Source organism: Anolis carolinensis, chromosome 4, assembly GCF_035594765.1.
Source record: "Anolis carolinensis isolate JA03-04 chromosome 4, rAnoCar3.1.pri, whole genome shotgun sequence".
In the NCBI taxonomy this organism is placed as follows: Eukaryota; Metazoa; Chordata; class Lepidosauria; order Squamata; family Dactyloidae; genus Anolis; species Anolis carolinensis.
In genome coordinates, this window is record NC_085844.1 from 55052644 (window position 1) to 55078104 (window position 25461).

Genomic DNA, 25461 nt, shown 5'->3' on the forward strand with positions numbered 1-25461 from the left:
GGTTAGGTTCCAGGACCACCCACAATAAGTAAAAATCCACACAGTAGGGCCATTATATTTATTTCAATATTTATACATTTTAGTAGTTATACACTATTTAAAGTCTTTATCAACCAATCGTGTGTTGATAAATCACCTTCTTTTCCTCCTGTTTCCGCTTGGGCTCCTTTTCTCTCCCTTTGGCTTCTCTTTCCTCCCTTCCTTAGGATGTAAATTGTAATTTTTAATGATTTATAATAGTCTTTTAGAGTTTATTAAAAAACCGCAAAACAGCGAATCCACAAAAAGTGAACTGCAAAGTAGTGAGGGAACACTCTACTAATTATAGTTTCTTCCTTTACACTTGGTACCACATTTGCTCTTCCAGTGACCATTCACCCAACCTGAGGAGATCTTTTGGAGCCCTTTTCATCCCCCTTTTTATTTTTACCATGCTGTATAATTTGGTGTCATTCATAACCATACACTGCCCTATTTGGGAAATATTTATGAACAAGTTAGAACAGAGAAGCTTATCTTTGAACTGTAGCCCCTGTGATAATTTACCTTTGACTGTGCTGACAAGGGCTAATGGAATTTGCAGTGCAGCAATGTCTGGGGAGTTACATTTTGCCAAGCACTATTCTATATGCTTGATAGTACAAGTTCCAGAACTTCATCACTCTTTGTCTCAATTGTCATACTTCCTCTCTGAAATGTCCATTCAGGCAAAAGCACATGTCCTACAGTGTATTCTGCAGTGATCAAGGACACAACTTGATGTTTTTGCAGATAACTTTAAATATCAGAGATTGGCAAGTGAAGTGGGGCAGAGGACAGGATTTATTTTTCACTCCTGAACTCCCCACACCAACATGACCAGAAGTGTTTTCATATTTGGCCAATTTATCTGGAGGTTTTTTGTTTGCTCATTTGTTTTCAGTATATATGTGGTTGTCTATTATTTTAAAGATATTTGGAGAATTTTGTTGTTTTGAGAACTTCCAGGGGTTTCAGTGGGGAGTGGGGGTTTGGATGCTGAAAAACAAGATCCTGCAGGTTGTGCTTTCACCACCCCTGTCCTATAATACGCACAATGTACTCAATAATATCAATTTCTAGTGCTATTGTGCAGTTGTATGCCTCTGATCCTCTTTCTAAGATTTGGGTGGGAATTTTGACAGTTACCTTGCTGTGATGCCAGACAAATGAATCATGTGGATTTAAGTAATGCTGAGTATTTATTGACAGCTTTTTGAGAACATTGACCCCAGTGAATTCATACCACAATTATCAGAGAAAGATTGTTTTCGCCTGCTTGTGTAATAGATTTTTGAGATTTTAAAAAATAAATTTTAATGTATAATTATGAAAAAAGGAAAAGTGGGGGAAATACATAGGATAGAGACATGAACTAGGCTTTTACATTAATATACGATGAATGTTTTTTTGAAAAATGATTTTTTTAAACTGATGTCTTTTCATTGCATGTTTGTTTATTTATTTATTTATTTCCAATATTTCTTTCCCGCCCTTCTCTCCCTAAGGGACTCAGGGCAGCGTACAATTGGCAACAATTCAATGCCGACACATCATTAAAAACAAACAGCATATAAAATCTATTACAAATAGTTAAATACAGTATAAAATATAAAACATATGGTTAAAATCCGTTCATCCAATATTCTCGTGCTTTATCCATACATCACTCTGGGTCATCTTTGTCGTTTATTCGTTAAAAGCATAAACTAAAGCAATAAGATCTAATGACCATTGAATGATAGGTGATACATGTTTACCTTTCATACTTTGGAATATTAGTCAAATCCCACTTTGCCAGATCCTTGAGAAATCTTGTAGAACAGGTGAACTGCTAGGAGGTCTATTTTACCAATCTCAGGAGTCCTATCCAGAATTTACACCTTCAGCAGTCCTGCTTTTACTGAATTGCTGTCAAGCCAACTTCTACAGTGACCCCATGAATGAGAGATCTCCAAGTCTCAACAGCCCTGCTCAGTCAATTGATACATCCAGTCTAATAATGGTTGCCATTCTAAGGACAAAGTTTACTTATCAGTTACTCAATACCTATTTTGCTTCAGATATTCCTAAAAAGAAAACTGTGTGCAGCAGAGAGCTTGTAAAGGACTGCAAATCAAAATTGATGGGGAATTAATTAGGAATAGCCTTACTAACCTAGACAAGTTCAGATTTTCAGGGCCATATCCAAGTCTACAAATACTAAAACACATAGTCACACACACATACATATTGTTCATATTATAAGGAGTAACCACTGATTACATCCACATATTCCACAAAGAAACATGACATATATTAGATTGTCCATATTTAATTGAAATAAAAATTGTATTAGAAATCCATAAAGGTGGATTTTAAAAGCCAGCATTTTAAAACTAGGCATTCATTTCAGCTTTGTTGACAATATAATTAATGCTTCCAAGACAGCAAGAGTAACTTGGAGTATGTAAAATTGATCATCTGTATATGGATACCAAAATTTTTTACAATTGTAAATATTGCCATAGTGGATCTGTGTGTAACTGTTAAGTAAATTTTGTCCTTAGAATGACAGGAATTCTTAGTCTGGACCTATCAGTGATTCAAAGTTCAAATCTTATAGTTAACCACTTCTTCAATTTAAAAAGCTTGCCTTACTGTCTTCAAATTAGTGATATCCCATTGTTTTGCGTGAACTTATATATCAAATTGTGCTGAGATTATATGCACTAACTGAAGGGGGCACCATTCTTTTTTCTTCTCCGTATTGGAACCAAAAGTATCTTATCCAAAAAGAGTTTTGATCAAGCCAAATTTGCAAATTATTTGTACAAGTCATAAGATATGTCGTACAATACAAACTCAGATGTAGGAAATGACATTTATTTTCCAAAAATGATAGTTGCATCTGGGCAATGAAGGTCCCCACACCAATTACCAAAGTACAGTATTTATTCCTTTAATACTTATTAACAGGTTTTGAGGTTCTGCTGAAAGAAAACAGCTCACACTTGGCATCAGTTGAAAAGAAGCAGCACAATACAAGTGTAATGTCATGAAAACGTACACACTCTGAAATACGATTTTGAAAATCTCTTTTGGCTGATGGTTGCTACTACGCAGTAAAACAGAATAAAAGGAAACTCTGTGCAATAGCATTATGTTATTATGGAGAAGCTGACTGCTATCTTAGATCCATGTAGTGTGCATTCAGTCAAACTAGAATCAGTTTGTTTCAGTCGATTTGAAGATGTGCGTATTTTGACAGGGGTCACCAAATTGTAGTTGGCTGGATTTAATATCTGGTCATCACGTCTAGCCAGCTGTAAAGCCAATCCTGCCACAACACTGCTGTAGTCTCAACAATAAAAATTGAGGTTTGTTTAGAAATCGGACTTTATATGTAAAACTATAATAAACTGTAATAAAATAAACATTTTATTTATACGTCTATTATTTTTGAATTAAAACATTTATATTCATCCTGTATCATAATGTTTCAGAACACGGTGGAGAGAAAAGGCAATTCAAACAATAAAGAACATGTTAAAATAAATTAGAACTGTCTAAAATATATAAAATGTCAACTATATAAACAGTTTCAAACCATACATTCCAGAAATTTAAGCTCTTCCCCTATGCCAAATTAGTGCCAAATGAGCCTCCAAGGTAAGGGTATCACATAACCAAGCCCTCTCTCATGTCTCTATGTAATGCATTGGTCTCACTGATGTGACTCAGTTTATGTTCATGTATAAGGAACTTCGAGTTTCCTAAATATGGTGAATACATGACATTCCAATTGATTTCAAAAGCTAAGTAGGGTCAGGCCTGGGTTAGTACTTAATAGGAATACCTATAGGGAGACTTCAATGTGATGCTGCAGGCTAAATTCAGAGGAAAGCAATGGCAAAATTACATCCCTAAGACAGTGATTCTCAATCTGTGAGTCCCCAGATGTTTTGGCCTTCAACTCCCAGAAATCCTAACAGCTAGTAAATTGGCTGGGATTTCTGGGAGTTGTAGGCCAAAACACCTGGGGATCCATAGGTTGAGAACCACTGCCCTACAGGGCCGTAGCCAGAAAAAAAATGTCGGGAGGGGTTTTGAAAATTTCGAGGGGGGGGTTGAACCCCTAAAAAAAAAACCTCGCTACAGGCCTGCTGCCCTAAGAAAACTCTATGAAATTCACGGGGCTACTATCAGTTGACAGGCAACTTGAAAGCCCAGACTTTCTATAAAGGTACTTTGCCCTGAAATATCTGTGAATTAATTCTCTGTGCTAGAAGATAACACAAACCAAGCAATACCATTTGTATTTTCACAATGGTACTGAACAAGAAGAAGAATGTCTGGATATTGAAGAGAGCTAATAGCAGTGGTTCTCAACCTGTGGTCCCCAGGTTTTAGGCCTACAACTCCCAGAAATCCCAGCCAGTTTACCAGCTGTTAAGATTTCTGGAACTGTGGTATTCTGTGGATAGTAAACAACAAATCCGTGGGGCCTGAAGCAAATCAAGCCTGAACTGTCCCTACAAGCCAAAATGACTACACTGAAATTGTCATGTTTAGTCACGTCATGAGAAGGTATGACTCATTAGAAAAGACAATAATATTTGGTAAAGGTAGAAGGCAGCAGAAAAAGAGGAAGACTGAATTACAGAATAGACTCAGGTCTCTTCTACACAGGCCCCAAAGCCTGTGATAGGTAATGGGTGTACCTGTGGAGACCAAATGACACCTCAGGTAAACCCAGATGAATGTAGAGTAGACATGGTTTTCCAAGTTTACTCTGCATTAATTTGACACTTGCAAGATCTGGAACTTAAGCAAAGATCCTGATCTTTGCAAGTTCTGGCCTATGGGGATTGATTCCCGGAACTGCTTCTTCAGTTCTTTGGGTTCCTGGAACCCGAAGGAGTGGGAGGACATCTCACCCCACCCCAGACCCCCATTCCCGTCCCCAAAAAACTTACCAGAGGGGCTTGCTGGCTGCACAGGCCCCTCTGTAGAGTCTTCTTGATGGGAGAAAATTGTACGTCAGGAGGTGGGGTGGGATTTCCCCCTCCCACCTCCTGATGCATCATTTTCTCCCATCAGGAGGACTGTGCAGAGGGGCCTGTATTGCCGGCAAGTTCCTCTGGGGAAAATGGAGGGTTGGGGGGTGACTGGATGCCATCCCCCAAGTGAAAGCCCAGGGTTGTGGGGGTGGGATGGGGAGAAACCCGGTAGAAAGTGAGTTTTAACCCGCTTCTTCCCAAGTTTTTGTTAAGTGTAGAAGGGCACTCTGTCAAGAAAGCCACAGCACTGAGTCTGCAAGACATGAGCAAGGCTGATGATGACAGATGTCTTGGCGGTCTCTTTTTCATAATTACCATAATTAATTTGTAACTATGGTCAAAGAAATTAACAAAGATTTGTCAGGAAGAGTCAGAAAAATTGAAAATTGATGGTGATTACTCTGATTTTAATGTCCAATCCATGAATTTAATTAAAATTATGCATATAAATTATTTGTAGAATAAACAAGGTTTTGGGTGACCTTGTAGCCTTTCCGTTCATGGCTGATATGGCAAATTTGCATACTCTGCTTAGTTTTATAAAATCTATCAGATGTAGTTATACTTTCTGCTTGTTTGACTAGCTTCTTGAAATCATGTCATCCAATCTTTACTGCTTGTTCCTCAAATTTTATTTTGTGACTAGCTATACAGATACTACATTAGAAATATCTACGGATCTTGGCAAGAGTATGATAATACAGCTCAGTCTCTCCCCTCGCTGTACACATTTGCACACAAACACACATTGCTGTCAGGGAAGCTTCACCTGCTTTCACCTGTAGTCACTGTAGTTTATTTATAGCATTGCATTGGTCTGGCAAGATGAATTAAGCTGGTTCAGTTGCTTAGATAAAAATAGTTGCTTTTGAGAGAGACTTGCATTATTGCAGATAAGCCACATTTACAGTTCACTGAAGCAAGATAAACCCATTGAGATCTTCAAAAGCATCTGTGCATTGTTTCAGACTTGATACTTCACGCTAAAAATATCTAAATATCTAAACAAAAATACAAGTATGTGTTACAGTAAAAGCCATAAATCAACTTTGCAAAGGTTTTCACCTACTAAGGCCAGCATAGTCCATGAGGTATGCTTACAAAAACCTCTGTAAATATCTTGATTCTGCTTTTTGCCTGGGACGGGCGAAATAAGGATGTTGTCATTCACTTGGCAGTCCACAATACATAGCTGGTGGGCAGTTTCATCTTGGTGAGTTACAAGCTGCTCAGGCTTGATATAAATCCCTCTTGCTAACTTGGAGCACTATCTTGAGTTATAAAACAATTCCCTGAAATGTGTTTTGGCTCACTTGCTTTTGTTGTCTGCGACCCTGTGATGTGCATAAATATCTTTTTTTAAGAGGGTGTGCATGTGTGTGTATCACATAATTGAAATGCTTGGTACCAGATATGTTTTGGATTTTGTAATACCTGTATTTGCACATACAGATGTTGTGTTGTACAAAATTGTTGGGACTTGGGAATTGGATCCAGAGCAGTGTCAACACCATATCATGGATAATGTCCTTAAAAGGACAGTAATATTGCTAGCATTTAGTGTCTGCCATGGAAGAAGGCATGTTCTGAGTTCCTTATTTTTTGGTCATCTCTTCCATGTTGTAATGGTATGCCATTTGATGCTATTCTCAGATGTTTTCCATCTGCTTTAGTAAAAACACTTTCCCAGAATAATGTTTTTCTGAAACATTCTTTTGTTTTCTGAAACAAATATACTCCTAACAAATCAAACAATTCAGCTGAAGGTTATGGTTTGGTACCATAGAGTTCACGCATCACATTTTGCTTCTGGCAGGCCCAGCTGTGGCCCCTTTACATAGATCACTTCCAAGCCAACCCCATTCATTAATACTCCTCAGTCATTGCTTTGTTTCTGTTTAATGTAGCTCAGAATACAAAAAATAAACAAAAGCTAATTGGTGAAGTAGCAAAGCTGTATAAAAAACTTTACATAACTAGAAATTTGAAATTATTATTAAGTTATTATGCAGAAATTAATTTTGCTGTCTAGTAGCTTTATTTACCAGTTAAATACTTAACTATATTCCATGTGGTACAATCTACTGCAAGATCTGTTGTGCATGTCTCATTGAAAGTTATTTATGTCCGAGCAGCTTATATAGAAGAACATTTGCAATGATTTTGCCTTAAAAATACATACGCATACTTGCATACTCCTACCTAACCCCCCTATGCAACCCATTCACTAGGGCTTGATTCCTTGCTATGTAATCCTTGTGTTCTTGTGAACTTCCTGAAAAAGCTCCAAAGTATACATGGGAGAATAATATCATTGAAGCTATAGGAGAAAAACACTACCCCTTCTTCTCCTTGATACTGGCTTGAATGCAAGGACTATGATTTTTCAGAATCCAAGTCCACAGCTCCTCCAATCAGAACTACAGCCTGTCTTGTGGTCTCAAGCAGAACCCAGCTGAGCTCTAATGACTGCTTGAGTAAATGTTGGAATTGCATGAAGTATCCAGGTGTAAAACAAGCCAGGGCTCCTGAACCTTTAGTAGTTGTAAAACAGGGAATTTCAGGAGATGTAGTTTGGATGCAAGTAGCACTAACCAATGTTCCTTTGTTTTGACTTTTAAAACTGTGGGAGTCCTATCTGCTTCTTTGAGCTGGACAACATAGAATAGCCTGTTTTTCCTTCAAGCTAAGATCTTCTATGTCCTTCTTCTTTGCTCTCCATACAGCTTTTGATCTGCTATCTGCATGCCGCACTTTCTTTGTGCAAACTTCTTGATGCCATTTGGGGGGATGAGTAGGGGACTCATCTATCCGCTCCTAGAGTGAGGAGAGTCTTGTAGACATCTATGAACATTGCAAGAGTGCTGCTTTCCTTGAAACATCTAAACTCTGTGACTCATATGTTTAGGATTGCTTTTTACACATTTACTTAATATGACTACTATTCCTTTTGTTTCATGCCCATTGTCCTGTATTTCCATAAATACATATTAGCTAAGGAGAGCTTTTATTGTAAAAGTTAGGAATATATTTTTGGAGGGTGTGTGCTGCATTCATAGGTATGTGTATGCAGTATATGTGTATTTTGCCATGTTGGTGGTGGTGCTGAAGTTTACATTTTAGTGCTTTCAAAATATAGTTAAAACAGCAGAGAAAAGACTGCCTGATGTAATAGGTGAGTCTGCTTTTTACCACTATTCTTTTAACCTCTGTGATTCAAAAGAGCCACTGGGTTGTGAAGGCAAGGTCTGTGTCACCCAAAAGCTTTCAGATCAGCAACTTTCACAGGGTGAAATTATTTCTCGTGCTTTCTCAGCAGAGATGGCAACTGGCAATGTTTGTTCCTCTTCTGAGGGTGAAATTGCCAGTGGGAGAATAAACATCTAATGTGCCTCTGGAAGTTTTCTGATGGGTGTTAGCTTCTCCTTGCTAATAGGGAACTGATCTGGAATGATCCCAAGAAAGTAGGCTGCTGAAGATCCAAAAGAAATCGCCAGGTATTTTTATGCTTTGTAACTGCAGATCACTTGAGTTTAAGCTGAAGAGTGTTAACTTATTTTGCCACAAGGCAAACTAGTGTTCTCTCCCCTCCTGAACCTCACCCCAGGAAGTTGAGCCAAGCTGGAGACCATGTTTTATGAATGCTTTTATGTCCTTCAAATCTGTTGTAATTAAAATTTCATCAATAAAAGAAGGTGCTTCAGGTTGAATCTCCATTATACAAAATGCTTACAATGAGAAGTGTTTTGGATCCCTCACCCAAGACTCTGGAACACAGTCAACCTATGCATTCAATGGGGTAAGAGGCATAGAGGCTCAAATTAAAGTGAAAAACCACAAATAAATCACTATTCTTTTACCCAGGAGAATACCTGGTTCAGTTTTTTTAGGTCAATGGTTCTCAACCTGTGGGCCCCCAGGTGTTTTTGGCCTACAACTCCCAGAAACCCCAGCCAGTTTACCAGCTGTTAAGATTTCTGGGAGTTAAAAGCCAAAACATCTGGGGACCCACAGGGTGAGAACCACTGTTCTGGGACCTCTAGCATGACTTCATGGTCAACCAGTGGCTGGAAGCTGACTATAAAATCACCTTGGAAGACCTAGGGATTGCTAAAGAGGGATTCTTCCTAGAAATCTCTAGGTCTTCTAGTGAGACCAGGAGAAATTGACCATAAAGCTGCGTTGGAGGGTTTAGAGATTTCTAGAGAGAACATTATAATCAAATTTGTGCATAATTAAATTTGCAAAAGTCAACCCCACAGATGTGAAAGCCTGACTGGATTTGCATATACATGAAGGGATATCTTGGAGATGGGATCCAAGCCTAAACACAACATTCATTTATATTTCAGATACAGCTTCTACACACAGGCAAACTTCAGCCCTCCATGTTTTTGGGCTTCAACTCCCAGAAATTCCAGCCAGCTTACCAGCTGTTAGGAATCGTGGGAGTTGAAGTCCAAAACATCTGGAGGGCCAAATTTTGCCCATGCCTGTTCTACATATAACCTGAAGGTAATTTTATAATAAATATTTTATTAATATTGTGCAAGAAACAAAATCTGTGTGCATAAACCATCAGAAAGTAAAGGTTTCAGCCATCAATTAGAACAATTTTGGATTTTGGATATCCAAATAGGAGTTGCAACCTGTACTTGAACAATCAGGAAAAGATTACAGAAAAAGAAAGTCTGCAATCTCAACTGCCTTAGCAACTGCACTTACACTTCTTTGACTGCACTGTGGCAGCAAAGCCATTCTGCTCAAAAAAGATGTACCATTAAGGTAGCTTCTGGTGCAGAGTTTGTTTGCATGCATACATCTTATTGTGTTTAATTGTATGTCTGCTTTAATAGGTACTTCCACTGCAGTTTCTGGCATGACCAGAGGAACTGTACTTTAGTGAGAGTAGTGTGTATTTTTAATGACTGAAATTATGATGCAAACATATTTCCCTGGCTCTATGATGTCATCACTGTCATGGATGGTTGGAGTTTAATAATGAAGAAATCCACTTAATTCTGTTAGTTTATTTGAAACATGGTTAAAACATGTCAGGAGACAGTAGAAGAATGGCTATGGGAAAGGAGATGGAAAAATATTCAAAAATATGAAAGCTACAGTACAGGCACTGTGGTCTTAGCTGAAAATAAATGTTTCACTTTCAACAAAATGTTCTGAGTTTCTACCCTCGCTTTTTTTTTAGCATTGCTATATTTTAATTGTATTTTAATTGAAATATATGTCTATGCAATCTTTTAGATTTTAAATATTTTTCAGTCACTGGAGATGTTACATGTACACCAAAAAGGATAACATACACACATTTGAAAATAAATAAAATAAACTTTGCATTACGAAACTATTGCTGCTGCTCAGTCGTTTAGTCGTCTCCGACTCTTCGTGACCGCATGGACCAGTCCATGCCAGAGTTCCCTGTCGGCCGTCACCACCCCCAGTTCCTTCAAGGTCAACCCAGTCACTTCAAGGATACCGTCCATCCATCTTGCCCTTGATCGGCCTCTCTTCCTTTGTCCTTCCATTTTCCCCAGCATCGTGATCTTTTCCAAGCTTTCCTGTCTCCTCATGATGTGGCCAAAATACTTCAGCTTTGCCTCTAATATCCTTCCCTCCAGTGAGCAGCCGGGCATTATTTCCTGGAGGATGGACTGGTTGAATCTTCTTGTGGTCCAAGGCACTCTCAGGATTTTCCTCCAGCACCAGAGTTCAAAAGCGTCTATCTTCCTTCGCTCAGCCTTCCTTATGGTCCAGCTCTTGCATCCATAGGTTACTATGCAAAACTATAGAAAGAATCATTTCAGGATTTGAGAATGTAGGGATGTTGGGAGGCACTGGTTTCAGAAAACAGTCTTAGACATTTCTCACATTTCACTTTAAAACTTAATGTTTCTCTGGAGATTCAGTGTAGTTCATAGCATTTTCATATATACACTGACCACTTCATGTAGACTCCAGGCAACTAGAAAGTGTGTTTAAATGGTGCAGGAATTTGAATTAGAAGCATTAAACCAGGATAAGCAAAATTGGGGGATAGTCTGAAATAGGATAGTCTAATGTGCATCAGTGCGCTTTTTAGTAAACCAGTTAAGGGATGGGCACTCTGGCGATCCAGACATGCACATTATGGCAGAGGAATGGAAAACAAACCACAAAGTCTCTATGGCTGTAAAGCCATAGAAACTGTGTATCCTGAAACCAGTAACTTCTGTGGTGCGTATAAACACCACCCAGGCCTCAATGTGGTTCCTGTGCTTGATGTATGATCAGTTCCACATTTGAATTGCTTCCTACCCTGCCACTTTAATCTCACATTAACTGGACAGTGCAGGTATGACTCATGAAGGAACTAAATGTTTCCCCATTTTGTAACATATTAGGGAATCTGAAAAACACACACACAGGGTGTCAAAGCTAGGAGGATTTCTAAATCAGTCCTAGCACTGTGATGAGAGTGGGCTTCATTCTATGGGTAGTGTTATCAATTGAGCCATACTGCTGAATCCAGCTGCTTCTTTGTAACATCTTTATATTCTTATTCCTATGGTTGAGCATGATTTGCACTAACCCTGATTGCTGTTGTTCTCATATTGGCAGAATAAAGAAAGTATGATATTTATGATACCTTTGCAAGTTAGATATAGTCTCAAAATGTATATTTGCAGACTAGTCTGATAGGAATTGGAGGTGTCTCATTACACCTAATTTGATAGCTGTATACCTCAGTGATAGTTTGAGAAGAGTCTAGCCTGCAGATTTCATGACCTCATCAACTGATTTGACCCAATTTGGAGGCTTTTTTCTTCCCCAATTCATGTGTGTGCATGTATGTCTCTTAGCATAATGAAGAGTCTTAGATGGCTTAGGAACTTTTGGTTGGTCTAAATAAACGTATTGTTCAGCAGCGAGTTTCGAAAATGAGAACTTGGGTTTATAACTATATAATGCACCATGAACAAGGTGCTAGAGCCCTTCACTATGATACTTTGCTTATGGTGCACAATACAGATATAAATATAAGTCTTTTGTTCTAGTATAACAGTTCATTTGTCTGACTAGTCTTCCCTCCCTCAAGCTTTTTCCAAAAATGACTTGACTGTTATAGGATATTACGGTTTGCTTTTCATTAGATCATATCGTGTAACAATTCCATTTAAGTATTTCCATATAAGTAGTAAACTTTAAGTAGATTTGCTTTCTAATAGGTAAAGGTAAAGGTTTTCCCCTGACATTAAGTCTACTCGTGCCCAACTCTGGGGGTTGGTGCTCATCTCCATTTCCAAGCTGAAGAGCCCGCATTGTCTGTAGACACCTCCTAGGTCATGTGTCTGGCATGACTGCGTAGAGGGCAGTTACCTTCCCAGTGGAGTGGTACCCATTGATCTACTCACATTTGCATGTTTTCAAACTGCTAGTTTGGCAGAAGCTGGGGCTAACAGTGGGAGCTCACCCCATTCCCTGGATTCAAACCGCCAACCTTTCTCATAGGACCAATGATTGTTAAAAACACCTTAGAAGTAGCAATGGTGTTAATTGTATAAATAAGCATCAGTAAAAATCTGCCAATCAGGTTAACCTGAAATTGAATACACAATCTGAGCAATGGCTCTGCTTGATGTTTTAGTCTGTTTTGTTGTTTCTGTTTTTTGTAAATGTCTCTTCACACATAACATTGGAAGGAAAAAGAATTTTCCAATAGAATATAGATTTCTGCCAGCATTTTTTTTTGCATTCCCACACATCAGTGTCATGTTTAGATGTCACCTTGTAATAATTCAGATTTTTTCTTCATGTGTGAAGTAAACTCTTATATTGGCATTGGTATGTGTTTAAGTCCTCTCAGTAGCCAGAAATGTTCTGTGTTATGGGAGAGAATTGGAGAAATGGGTTGCTGTGAGTTTTGTGGGCTGTATGGCCATGTTCCAGAAGTACTTTCTCCTGATGTTTCACCCACATCTATGGCAGGCATCCTCAGAGGTTGTGAGGTATATTGGAAACTACACAAGAGAGGTTTATATATCTGGAAAGTCCAGGGTGGGATAAAGAACTCTTGTCTGTTTGAGGCAAGTGTGAATGGTGCAATTAATCGCCATGATTAGCATTGAAAGGTCTTGCAGCTTCAAGGCCTGGTTGCTTCCTGCCTGGGGAAATCCTTTGTTGGAGAAATGTTTACAGCAATTACTTGACTTAGTCTTCCATTGTATGAACCAACAGATAGTGATGAATTTCATATTTCCATTATGATTTAGTTCCTTGTGTTTTGTTTCTCTTATGACAATCCTGCAATTTCTTTCTTAACCTTCCAAATTCATCTTAAGGTTAGTGACCCTTTGATGAGTAGATTATCTACCCTCACAAACAGGTGGCCATCTTTTTAGGTTGAAATCTTCTACTCAGTTCAATTGGTGGAAGAAATTCCCATTAAGCTTAGTTTATAAGATGGCACTGGTAAATACAGAATTGACTATGCACAATAATTACATATTGATGTCTTAGTTCTGTATGTAGATCTTGTAGGTGTTGAGGTGTTGCATTGATTCTGCCATAAATTCAATAATATTAATTGATGAAAGAAGATTATCACACTGTTTTAATTAATATCAGCACTCAAGATTATCAGAAAGCAGCAGCAGCCTAGAAATAAATTACCAGTCAGAATTGGATTTGAAATTTCTTGGATGGTAAATATTTATCTCTGGTGAAGAAAAAGCCAAACAATATGAGCTCCAAACAGTTCTGATGAAAACAGTTAATCAATTTACTCAGAAGCAAGCTGATTTTTTTCTGAGAAGATTCAAAACAATGATGAAATTCATTTTCGTTTTAAGATTTTTCAATTTCAGCAGCAGTGGCATGCATATATCAAGTGTTTCCTTTTTGTCAGTACTATATGTCAAATATCAAACATGTTTTTAAATTTTTCATTCACATCTGATCCCTTTGCTTTTTTTTTTAAAAAAAGTGCATCTCTTATATGACGTGCTGGCCTTATATACATATCTGATTTAATTCAGAAGTCTGCCTTTATCAGTGAGCCTGAAAAATATTGTCTTATCAGCATAGTAAATTTTGAGGAAAAAAAGATGGTTATTGCATCAAGGACTGTCCACTTCTCTTTAAACTCCTGGATACAGAGAGAGATAGAATCAGAAGGTTCAAAATTCCAAATTTATTTGTGCATATTAAGAGAGCAATTTGGGTTTTCCACATTGTGAAGAACATACTATATTGAGAAATAAGACACACCATACTACATCTGGAGGGAGTAGGAATTATATTGGAGGTATGAATTTTCAAGTAAAATTCTATAAATATCCAATTTTTTGTCCTGAAAAAATCAGCAAATATTTGTATCACTTTATTGGGAAAATAAATGTTTCCTAATAAAGTACTCCCAACACACCCAGCCAGGAGTAAGACAGTGGGTCTTGATGATGCTATTATATTCCAAAATATGATAGTAATACGTAAGAAAAAAAATGTAAAGTCAAGGCTGTAGAGTTATCAGTCAGTTTTAGTTCTGATTATCCTAAATACAGCAAGGAGACTAATGTGTAATCCTCTCCTTATTTTATCAGTAATTTTTTTTTTACTAATCATTTTGTTTTCTCCTTCTTTCCAAGAAATGTTTTAAAAATATAGTCAGGTGCTTTTATGGTGTTATGGCCTTCTCATTCATATGGATACATGAACAAGTAATGGGTACTTTCCAAGTAGGTCTTACAGCATTTCCAGACTGTAAAATCACAGTATCCTGTAAAGAGGGATTAACAGAAGTCATTACTTAACTCCTTCTCTTTGCATAGAAAGAGGCATAGTTTGCTTGCTTTTGGAAGTGATTAACTGGACCTAATACCCACTGAACGTATTGTAGACCTGTAGCTCCCTACACATGGTTTCAATAACAAAATTACACTAGAGCCATCATTTTGAGTATGATAGGAGTACAATTCTGTGAAGTATTTCTTCAGTTATTGTTTCTCCAACCAATGCTTACAAATGACATGTTACAAATAGTGAGTTATATGTAATTAATTCTTTTTTCCTAATAATGTTCTATTATTATTGTAACTTAACAAGTTTTGTTTTTGTGGCATAAAGTAGGATTTTTTTTCATAATTCTATATTTATTGGAATGTGGCCTCTCTTAATGGCAGAACTCTTAAGTGACCAGCTACTAGTCAAAGGACACTTAGTATAATGCCAAGTTTTTGACTTTGTTTGTGATTCTAAATACATTACAACTGTACCCTCGATTAGCTTCTGACATGATAAATAAAAATAAAATGACAGAAGAATATCACATGGTTTGAGTGCTGGATTGTGTTGTCCCTTATGGTATATTGTGGATTTCAACAACAACTAGACAAATGGGGAGGAATTGTATTCTATGCTGCAGACCAGTGGTCTACATTTAGATATTTTTTTCTTTAGAGATCAACAATTAGCAGTTACATATACTCTGTGTGTGTGTGTGTGTGTGTGTGTGTGTATCCATATCCATATACATATATGTTTGGGGAAACTATAACTGTAACTAATTGCTTTTCAAAACCAACTCTCTACATTCTGTAGATGCTGAAATCCTAGGGTGCAACTAGTCATTGTAGTTTCCAATTCTATGCAAGAATTATTCAAAATGTTTCCACTGAAATGTAGCAAACATCACAAATTTGAATGATACCCCACAATTCTCAGGATATCTTAAATAAGCTAAAAAAAATTGTAGTAAGCCATTTTTAAGGTAGTGTTTTCAGGAATTTAAAACATGCAGCAAATAAAATCTGATGAAATATGTGCTCTTTTTTCCACTGTTCAGGACTGTAAATCCTATAGTGAATCTTGCTTATAACTTACTCCCTTTATGTGAAAAGTGCTTTTCAGTTCTTATCTCAGTGGTTCCCAAAGCTCTAATATTGTTCTTGTTTGTTTGCTTTTTTTGTTTACTGTACTTATACCCCACCCTTCTCGCCCCCAAAGGGGGACTCAGGGCAGCTTACAAACTATGGCAATTATTCAATGCCAGATTCAGATAATAACAATATTAATAAAACACAATATAATAAAACTGTAATAAAACACATATCAATTAAAATAGTATTTCAAATGATCAAAACTTATTAAAACATATCAAACTTACATTGCATTGTGGCATGATTCCAGGTCTTACAGTCCAATGGCTTAAACGGCCAAAACCCTGATAAATAAATAGCACTCAACATCCTCAAATCATTGTCACACGCAGCCCACCCCCACCTAAAGTCCACCCCACACCCAATTGTCCTTAAGGAATGTCCAGTGAGTTGATGAAAGATTCCCAAAAAGGCGTCCAGCTGGTCCAGTCTATTTAGCCCAGACCAGTCTGTTTGGTCCAGGCGGGAGGGGGTGGCTTGATAATAAAAGTTCAAACACTGAGCGATGGTAAGCCACAGCATCTTCTCCAAGGGCGACAATGACAATGGTGGTAGAACAAGCCAGCGGTAGAACACAGCAGCCAAGGAGGCAATGGTGGAGGAGGCCCCAGGACTGCCTGTCTGGTTTGAATGCTGTAGCGGTGATGCCCAAGGGGGCAACGATGGAAAAGGCCCAACATTAGAGGCAGCCCAGTGCCCTCACCGGAGGCTCCTCTCTCAGCTGATTTTACTAGTCTGGGCTGCAAGGTTTTAAAGCAGCCAGCAGCGTGGAGGGAAGTTGTAGAAGCTTCTTTCTTCTTGTTTTTACAAATGGGGATTGCAGATTAACAGTGTGCATAGGTGTATGAAAATCTATTCAGAAGTTCTCTTCCCACCCCTCATTTGAGTTTAGTAGAAAGTGTTCATAGCATTGAAACTTTCACTTGGAAGTAAACCCCGTGAAATTCAGTTTTTCTTCTGAGTAGACATGCCTAAAATTGTATTGTTAGAGTAACTTGCCTAAGGCCACCTAGGTACTAATTTATAATTGCATACAGACCACACACTTTCCTCACTAAATTTTAGATGCAAGTTTTCCTTGCCATATATTGCTTTTTCTAAAAAGGATTATTACAACTAAATAGAATACATTTGAGGATTCAGCATTGTCTAACTTCTTGCTTTTCATTCCTGGACCTTGATAGCCTCTGTCAGTGTTTCTCAGCTTGAGTGTCCAGTGTATCTTTTAAGAAGAAGAGAAATTGTGTTAGAGATGTGGCCAGGTTTTGTTTTGTTTACATTCCAGAAGTTTGGAACTGGTCTGCCTTGCTGGCTTCAGCAAAGTGCTTTGCTGTGCTCTACTCTGCCCCGCCCTTAACTCTCCGCACAGGCTTAGACCTTGCCATTTACTGACACTGCATTTCCAGTTTGACTGAGGTGTTTTGTTTCAACTGCATTCGCTTGCGGTGCTCCCTTGTTGGAGTTTCTTTGGGAACGCTGTTGGGAATAGTAGCTTTACCTGGGTGCAGAGGGGCATCTGTCACATCTTGTTTAATATTTACATGGAAAATGTCTTTCTCAAAGGCTCTCGGTGCCCCATGTTTTACAGTACATGAACAGTGGGCTAGTCCAGGTGTTTCCTCTTCTGTTTGCGTGATATGTGAATTGGGAATTCAAGAGAAGAGTTGGCAGAATGGAAGAGCTGAGGGTTTGTATTTAACTCTTCTAACTGCTTAAGAGGGGTTGGGACACTCAAAATCCAACTCTCTTCAGTAACCTTTCCATTTTTAAATCTTGAATGTAATCTATTCGAATATTAGTGACTTAACCAGTTCTGGACATTGTTCTTTTCTAGTTTTAAATGGAAATACTGCCTTGCGGATCTAAGCAACATTATGTTTATTAGACTTGTCTTTATGCAGTGCAGTTTGAGTCATATTAAATGTGTGCCTTCAAGTCAGCTGTTGACTTGTGGCAGCTCCATGAATTTCTCTCACATATGTATATGAGACTGCATTTTAGTGGTAGTAATATTAAATTTAATTACTCCTAAATGTGAATTCCACTGTTTTATTTTATTGGGTTTTTTCCCATAAGTTGGAAAACCAAGATCCTAATGGTGTTTGTGTCTTTTCACAGGACAGTCGGCCCAATATGTCAAGACCTCTGATCACTAGGTCCCCTGCATCTCCTTTGAACAATCAAGGCATTCCCACGCCAGCACAGCTCACAAAATCCAATGCACCGGTACATATTGACGTGGGTGGGCACATGTATACCAGCAGCTTGGCCACACTTACTAAATATCCTGATTCCAGGTAATTCTAAAGATTATGTTGCATGACTCTGGCAGCAGTGTTAATTTAGTCACTTTTCCCATTTGATCTCTGTAATTTTTTGCTTACTCAGTGTTAAGACCTTTCATCTGAATGAGTGATCTACTTTTCTGAGTGCAATGCGATCAGAAACATTTTGCTTAATGCACGTAGTTGGGTATTACCTCTTTGCTCAGAACACCACCAGACTTACCTGCATCTTGCATACACCAACTCTGGCATTTCTCACACTATGCAGTGAGTACCAACTTACCAATTGGAAGATCTTACTTAGGAGAAAATATTTCTCAAAATCTCTCAGAATCTGATATTTTACAGTAGATAAGCAGTTGGCTAGTCCAAGAGAAGAACTGGCAAAGTAAAAGGTTTGCGTTCCCAAGCAGCCAGAATTAGAGCACTTGCATGATCAAAGACCTGGGCTTGGCAAGAATGGATTCTGCCACTTGCCTTCCTCCAAACCATGTTTTCTGGACTAAAAAGATCTTAACTTACCACTAACAAGACAACAAGAAAGGAGCCATCCTAACGTCCTTAGTGTGAGAGCAGTCACAGAGAGGGCCTTGCCTCATGTTCTCACCAAAGGTGCCCATGAAGCTGCTGGGAAAGAAAGAAGTGCCTCCCTCAGTTTTTCAAAGCTCTGGCAAATTCATATGAGGAGGTGCAGTCCTTCAGATAGGCTGGCCCTGAACTATATAGGGCATTAAAGGTCATAGCCAGACTTTTGAATTGTGGCCAGAAACAGACTAGCCACTAAATGTAACTGTTGCAACCTGGGAACATCATTTTCCCTGTAACCAGGAACTGTTAGCAATATCACTGTAGTTCGTTGGACCAATTGATGTTTCTGAACAATCTTCAAAAGCAGTGCTGCATAGAATTGGGATGTAACTGAGGCAAGTTAGATCTCTCAAGGGATAAGCACTTTAATTGTGCAAATGCAGCCCTGGCCACTGCAGATACTTGAGCATTCAAATTCAAGGTTGAATCTTGGGGGGGAAGTGATAATCACCCTAACTGCAAATGGCAAACCTGTACTTTCAGGGGGAGTGTAACTTCATCCAGCATACATGTCAACTGACTTGGGGCACCACTTTCTGGTCTAAATTAAGTTTTAGTTTGTTCTTCCTCATCCAGTCCATTAATGTTGACATGAACTGCTGTAGAATCAAAACAGCAACTTGGATTGAAGTGGAAAAGATAGCTAAGCTGTGTATCATCAACATACCATTAACACTTGATCCTAAAATTCCAGTCAGCCTTGAACTGGAGGATGAGTCAAAAGTCCTTGGGAACTTTACAAACCAGCAGCTGAAAGGTTGTAAAGGAGCCTGCAGTATCATCTTCTGGGTTTCTCCTTCCAGAAAGTAATGGAGGCACTATAGAAAAGTGCCTTCAAATCCCATCCCAGAGAGGTAGCCCAGAAAGATACTATGGTCAATGGTTTTGACAGTCCCAGCAGAACTAATAGGTACACAGTTCCCCTGCCCAGTTCCCAGCCGCCATCATTTACTAAGATTACCAAGGCTGTGTACACCCATAATTGGACTTGAGGCCAAATTGAAATGTATCCAGGTAAGCAATCTCATCCATAAACCTCGTGACACTGTAAAGCAAGCATACATCCCAATACCCCAAATAGAATATTGGAGACTAGTTGACAATTATTCCATAGATTTGGCTCCAGAAAGGCTTTTAAAAAGGATCTTACAAGTGCCCCCTTTAGACAAGTTACACACTTCCATTATCTACCCAACCATTCCACTTGTGACCTTTTTTGATAAGTAAAAATGGCAAGGATCTAATTCACATGTGATGACTCTCAATTTTCCAATGATGTTGTCCACATCCTCAGGCAGTAGAAGTTGAAAATTATCTATTGACATTGGATAAACACAAGCTGAGGTAGATCTATGTTAATGCTAGCATTCAAGTCAGAAACTAAGTAATTTTATCTGCAAAGTGCTTTGCAACTTGTTGACAATCTTCCTTGTTGTTGGCATGGCTGTATCAGTCAATGTCATTAGGGGTTACACCTCCCAAGTTTCTTTAAAATAATAAAAATGGTCTGGATTTAGTCAAAATATTTTTTCTATATCTTTTTAATTGTTGTCTAGTTCCCCCCCCCCTCGTTATCTGTTGATTGTTAGTAAGAACTGGAAAAGAAAAGAGGTGGATTAATTCTAAGGCGGTTCTTTAAAAATCTTCAGTGTGTGATACGGAATATCATAATCTTGCAACAATTATACTTGAAGCATTACTGTGTTCTCTCAAATCTAACGAACATCATAAAAAGTAATTGTACTTTTAAGAATGGACTATATATCAGTGTATTGTTTCTCAATTATTGCAGCTGAGTTTGTTTTCAGTTTGTCAGATAAATGAACAACATGAGTACAAACTATATTGGTGTACATAATCCACATCATAGTAGTCTTGTCTACATGCAAACCATCATATTAATAAGGATCCCCCAGTGGCACAGTGGGTTAAACCCTTGTGCCTGCAGGACTGATGACTTGAAGGTTGGGTTGCTGACCTGAAGGTTGCCGGTTCAAATCCAACCCAGGGAGAGCATGGATGAGCTCCCTCTGTCAGCTCCAGCTCCATGTGGGGACATAAGAGAAGCCTCCCACAGGGATGGTAAAAAACATCAAAACATCCGGGCATCCCCTGGGAAACATCCTTATAAATGGCCAATTCTCTCACACCAGAAGCAAGTTGCAGTTTCTCAAGTCACTCCTGACACGAAAAAAATATTATTATGGATAAATGCTTTTCCAGGTGCAAAGACATCTTGAAAGCATTGCTTGCATGTGTGCTTGAGGAAATACTTTTAAAATATTTAGTCTCTTTAGCCATGTGTGATTGCAAGAGTATTCTTTTGGGAGGGGGGCAACATTAGACCACTTACTAGGGTCAATCTTCCAACACAGCTTATGAAATGTAAGGTGGCACCTCTTTCCTCAGACACTGTGTGTTGCCCTTTTTTTCTCCATTTGAAGTGGTGGGAAAGGATGCTCCTTTACAGCTATCTCTTCATTGTCCTGCTGTTCTCCCAGGTTTGTCAGGTAGCAATTGAAATTCTAAAAAATGGTATTGGAATGTGAATGCGGGAGCCAAATCTATCTTTTTCAGATCTTGCTTCATTTTAAAGAAACAGTTGGTATCTGTAGTAAGATGTAATCACCCTGTTGAGAAGCATAGAACCAAAGTTATTTATGGGTCATTTCCTCTTGTAGAGCATTTGGAAGGGATCTGCTTTGGAGCAGCCAGAGATTAAAGGGCTTTCTTGACAATGCAAAGGAGGAGATGGTTCAGAATAGTGGTTAAGCGCTTACAGTGCTGAAAAAAACTCTGTGCTGAATGTCTTTTTTTAAAAAAAAAACCCACACATTTAACAAATCACACATACACACTGCAAAATAACTCTCCTTAATCTCTCTTAACATAAGACAGGTGGGATATATAAGTATTGAGTGCTAATGAGATTTTTTTTAGTATTTCTTTCCAAATCTGATTCCTCTTTCCCTAATACAGGAGCTACTTTACAAGAAACATAGGGTATTAACTATATTAACGTAACCTTTTCAGCATTTGTCAAATTGTCCTGTTATTATCCTTGAAGAAGAATGTCCATTTGACAGATGTACAGATCCAGTGTTTTTTATTGAGGAAACTTGGGAAAGGGGGCTCTTTACATGGGTTATCTCAAGCCATTTACCTGAGAATACACAATGGCATTTATTCAGTGTGGGAAACAGTGCTTCTTTTAAATAGTCTCATATTCCCATCTTATTATTTGTGTGGATTGAAATAGCATTTTGACATGTTCCATGCATTCACTTCTTGGTCATTGCTCTTCAGTGTTTTGGGATGTTAATTGGAGCACAGTGGGTCCTTGGTATCTACTCGGGTTTGGTTCCAGGACCTCCCATGGATACTAAAATGAATTGATGCTCAATTCCTATTATATTCAATGGCACAATAAAATGGTATCATTTTTATAAAATTGATTTTTGGAATTTTCTTTCTGAGCATGTTTAAGTCATTAATAGTTGACTTCGTGGGTGCAGAATCCATGGATATGGAGGACCAACTGTACTTGAATTCTTTTCCAAATGAAATAGCTTCTGCTATGTTTGTCTTTTCGTAAATTGCTGCATAGTTGCTAAGCAGTTTCATACACTGCACGTATATAATTGCAGAACCAAAACGACTCAGCTTGTAGCTTTGCAGCCAACACCCATGGCCACCCACAGGGCATGTTTGAAGCTTCAGGACATAGCTGCCAAGTTCTAGAACGTTTCAGATTGGCGCTGTTCCACCTTTTTGCTGGCTTTGCATTTGGAAAGGCTTGCCATTTGTGGGATTTATTTCCCAGCACTTGTTAAGGAGGAAGCGCAAAGTGGGGAAAGTCCTTTGAATCTGGTGGCATTGTCCTCAAAGTTTTATTTTTGCCAAGAAAATCTTACCTCGAGCTCTGTGGTTGAGCACAAGTTTTGCATGCAGAAGGTCCCAGATTAAATCCCCTATATCTCTTGGTAGGGCTGGAAAGACTCCTTCCTAAAACCCTGAAGACATGTTGTCAGTCTGTGTCAGCAATACTGGGCTAGATGAAGCAATGGTCTGACCCAGTTTAAAATAGTTCCCTGTGTCTTGTTGTAACTTTTTTTATCAGATTCTCTTCATATCTAACTCTCTCTCTGCCTTCCTTCTTACTAGCTAATTTTCAGGTGGACTTAGTCATGACCCCAAAATAGTACACTTATTTGAACCCCATTTGTGGGTTTCGATAGCACAATCCATTGCACATTTTAGCCCCATTGATTTTTAAATTTTAATTATCTGCCACATACAGAAATCATCAAATTTCCCTTAATAGCATCCCTTCCCAACTTCCAAGTATGACACTATGGTGAAGCCTTATTCCTGTGGTCAGAATATTGCTTTTGAATACTTTTGAAGACTGTGAAAGTTAAGATCCAGTTCTGTTTACCACTAGGGGACAATAATGTCTACCACCACCTCAGATTTCTTCGAAGGAAAATGTAAGGAGCTTGGGGAGAGGGGCAGGTTGGAGAAATTATTGTGAAGTTGGATATAATCAATGGGTCATGTTTTGTCCATCCCTGTTTTATAGCATTAATTACCTGATATAGAAACCTCAGCTTTTCTAGGTTTCCTGCTTAATTTCTCCTAACCACTTGTCATTTCTTTGGTAATAGTTCAGTACATGACAACTTCTACTACTACTTTTGCCCTATGACATCAGCAGCTACTTTTCCTGGTGACTTTCTCTTCACCCATTTATTCCTCAGTACGTTATTCCAACAGTCACCGGTCACCGTTTATCAGCGCCCATAGAAACATCTCATAACAAGAAAATATTAAATATAATTTACATATCTGTATCTTTTAATAATACTATCGTTATGCTAAATGTTACAAAGCCAATATTAAAATTTCAGAGCAGTTCCTCTGTTGTTTTCTGGTTCAATGAAGAGATATGTCATATATTTGTATGCTGACACTTACAGCTGTCATTTCCATTCTATGTAATTTATCTCATCATTACTCTCTTAATGACCTAGTCAAATTTTATTCTTACCAATTCAAACAATGTTAACAGCACTTGAACTGTAAAGACATAATTGGATCATGTCATTATTAACAGTGTTTGATTTAGTATAGTGGAATTCAGAATTCTCTAACTGAAAAACGAGTTGGGGAAAATGTGGACCCCCTTCTAGATCAAGTAGAAGCCAAGAAGTGGAATACAGATTAAAGGAAAACAATCACATTTATTCATTTAATTGAATTAAATTGCAGTGGATATTACAAGTAAAACATAAGCCATATATTAATTTTAATTTGATTTAAATACTATCACACAATGAGGCTTCACTTACCCGCACACTTGTGCCCCTTGGTTGTAGCTGGGAGAATCCCATAACAGCAAAGGGCAAGCACCATTCATTCACTCATGGGCAAGTGAATAAGGGGCGTGACCAGGGCCGTAGCCAGAAAAAAATTTCGGGAGGGGTTTTGAAAATTTGGGGGGGGGGGGTTTAACCCCTAGCACACACCCCTCCCCGCTACAAACCTGTCAATATCTGCTTGAAATAGTGCCTGGAGGGACTCTTAATGTTTTGTATCTCATCGACTTAGCATGGGGATTTGGTTAACCAGTTAAAATTCATGAGTAAACCAGGTTTTTTTTATAACCTGAAAAATTTCGGGGGGGGGGGGGGTTGAACCCCTAACCCCCCCCCCCCTCGCTACAGGCCTGGGCGTGACTATTATGCGAGGGACATCAAATATACCAAAATCAGGACCCAAAAAGGGAGGCACGACTATTTTACGATGGTGACTATTATGCAATGAAATACAGTATTTTGACCTTAGAAATCAACCTCTCAATTTGGTGTTATTTGATTTTTATCCTTGCAAAAAGTCAGTTAAGAGAGACTGAAATATGCTTGTGCTCTTCTGTTATGTCAAGCAGCTAAATAAGAAACTAGGACATAGTGCAAAAATAGTTATATGTTGGTAGGTGTATATATCCTTGCTGTAACACAAATTTTGCTCCTATTGCTTCCTTGTGGTCTGTTTGTGGCAAGTGAACGTCTGATGTGTGCTGGATCTTCTTTTTCACTGTTCTTGAGCTAAATGACTCATGAGGAGCATCTATCCCTGACCTTTATTGTCAGCTTCATTTTGACATCCACCATATTGGTAGAGCTGTCAGCTCTTTTGAGTTTTTTTGGGTTTCTGTCTGTCAGAATGTGTCGCCAGTCATTTATATTGGGAAAAATACCTTTTCAGTGTTCCATAAGAAGATAGGTGCATGCTGTAATTTCAAACGAGAAGTTGTAACTTTTAATTGAAAATAGGTTTTTTGTCTGTTGTATGTGAATGGAGTTACCTGCATATACAATTTGTTACAGTATCTGGAGTTTAATTAACATGGTCACAAGATATAATGGTTTTCTCCCATACACATAAACATCAGAATCTAGTTTGCATAGTAACTGCTTTTTCTTTGTCCCCAGTAGTGGTAACAATTAATTTGCATTCTTGTACAACTAGACATTATGTTTCAAATGCTAAGATACTAATTCATGGCTTTAGTTGAGAGCCATAACCGCAAATTTC

The 25461-nt window shown here is 38.3% G+C and overlaps 1 protein-coding gene across 5 annotated transcripts in view; it reads left to right on the plus strand.

The window, feature by feature from the left end:
• The window catches only part of kctd1 (potassium channel tetramerization domain containing 1), a 109028-nt gene that overhangs the window by 63242 nt on the left and 20325 nt on the right, over positions 1-25461 (plus strand). For 4 of the 5 annotated variants that reach the window (XM_062980430.1, XM_062980432.1, XM_062980431.1 and 1 more), the window contains exon 2: positions 18110-18288. In XM_062980430.1, the coding sequence (XP_062836500.1) occupies positions 18110-18288 (179 nt within the window). Of the gene's footprint in view, positions 1-14864; positions 17679-18109; positions 18289-25461 lie in introns of those variants that run through there. The other variant, XM_062980429.1, reaches the window with a different exon arrangement.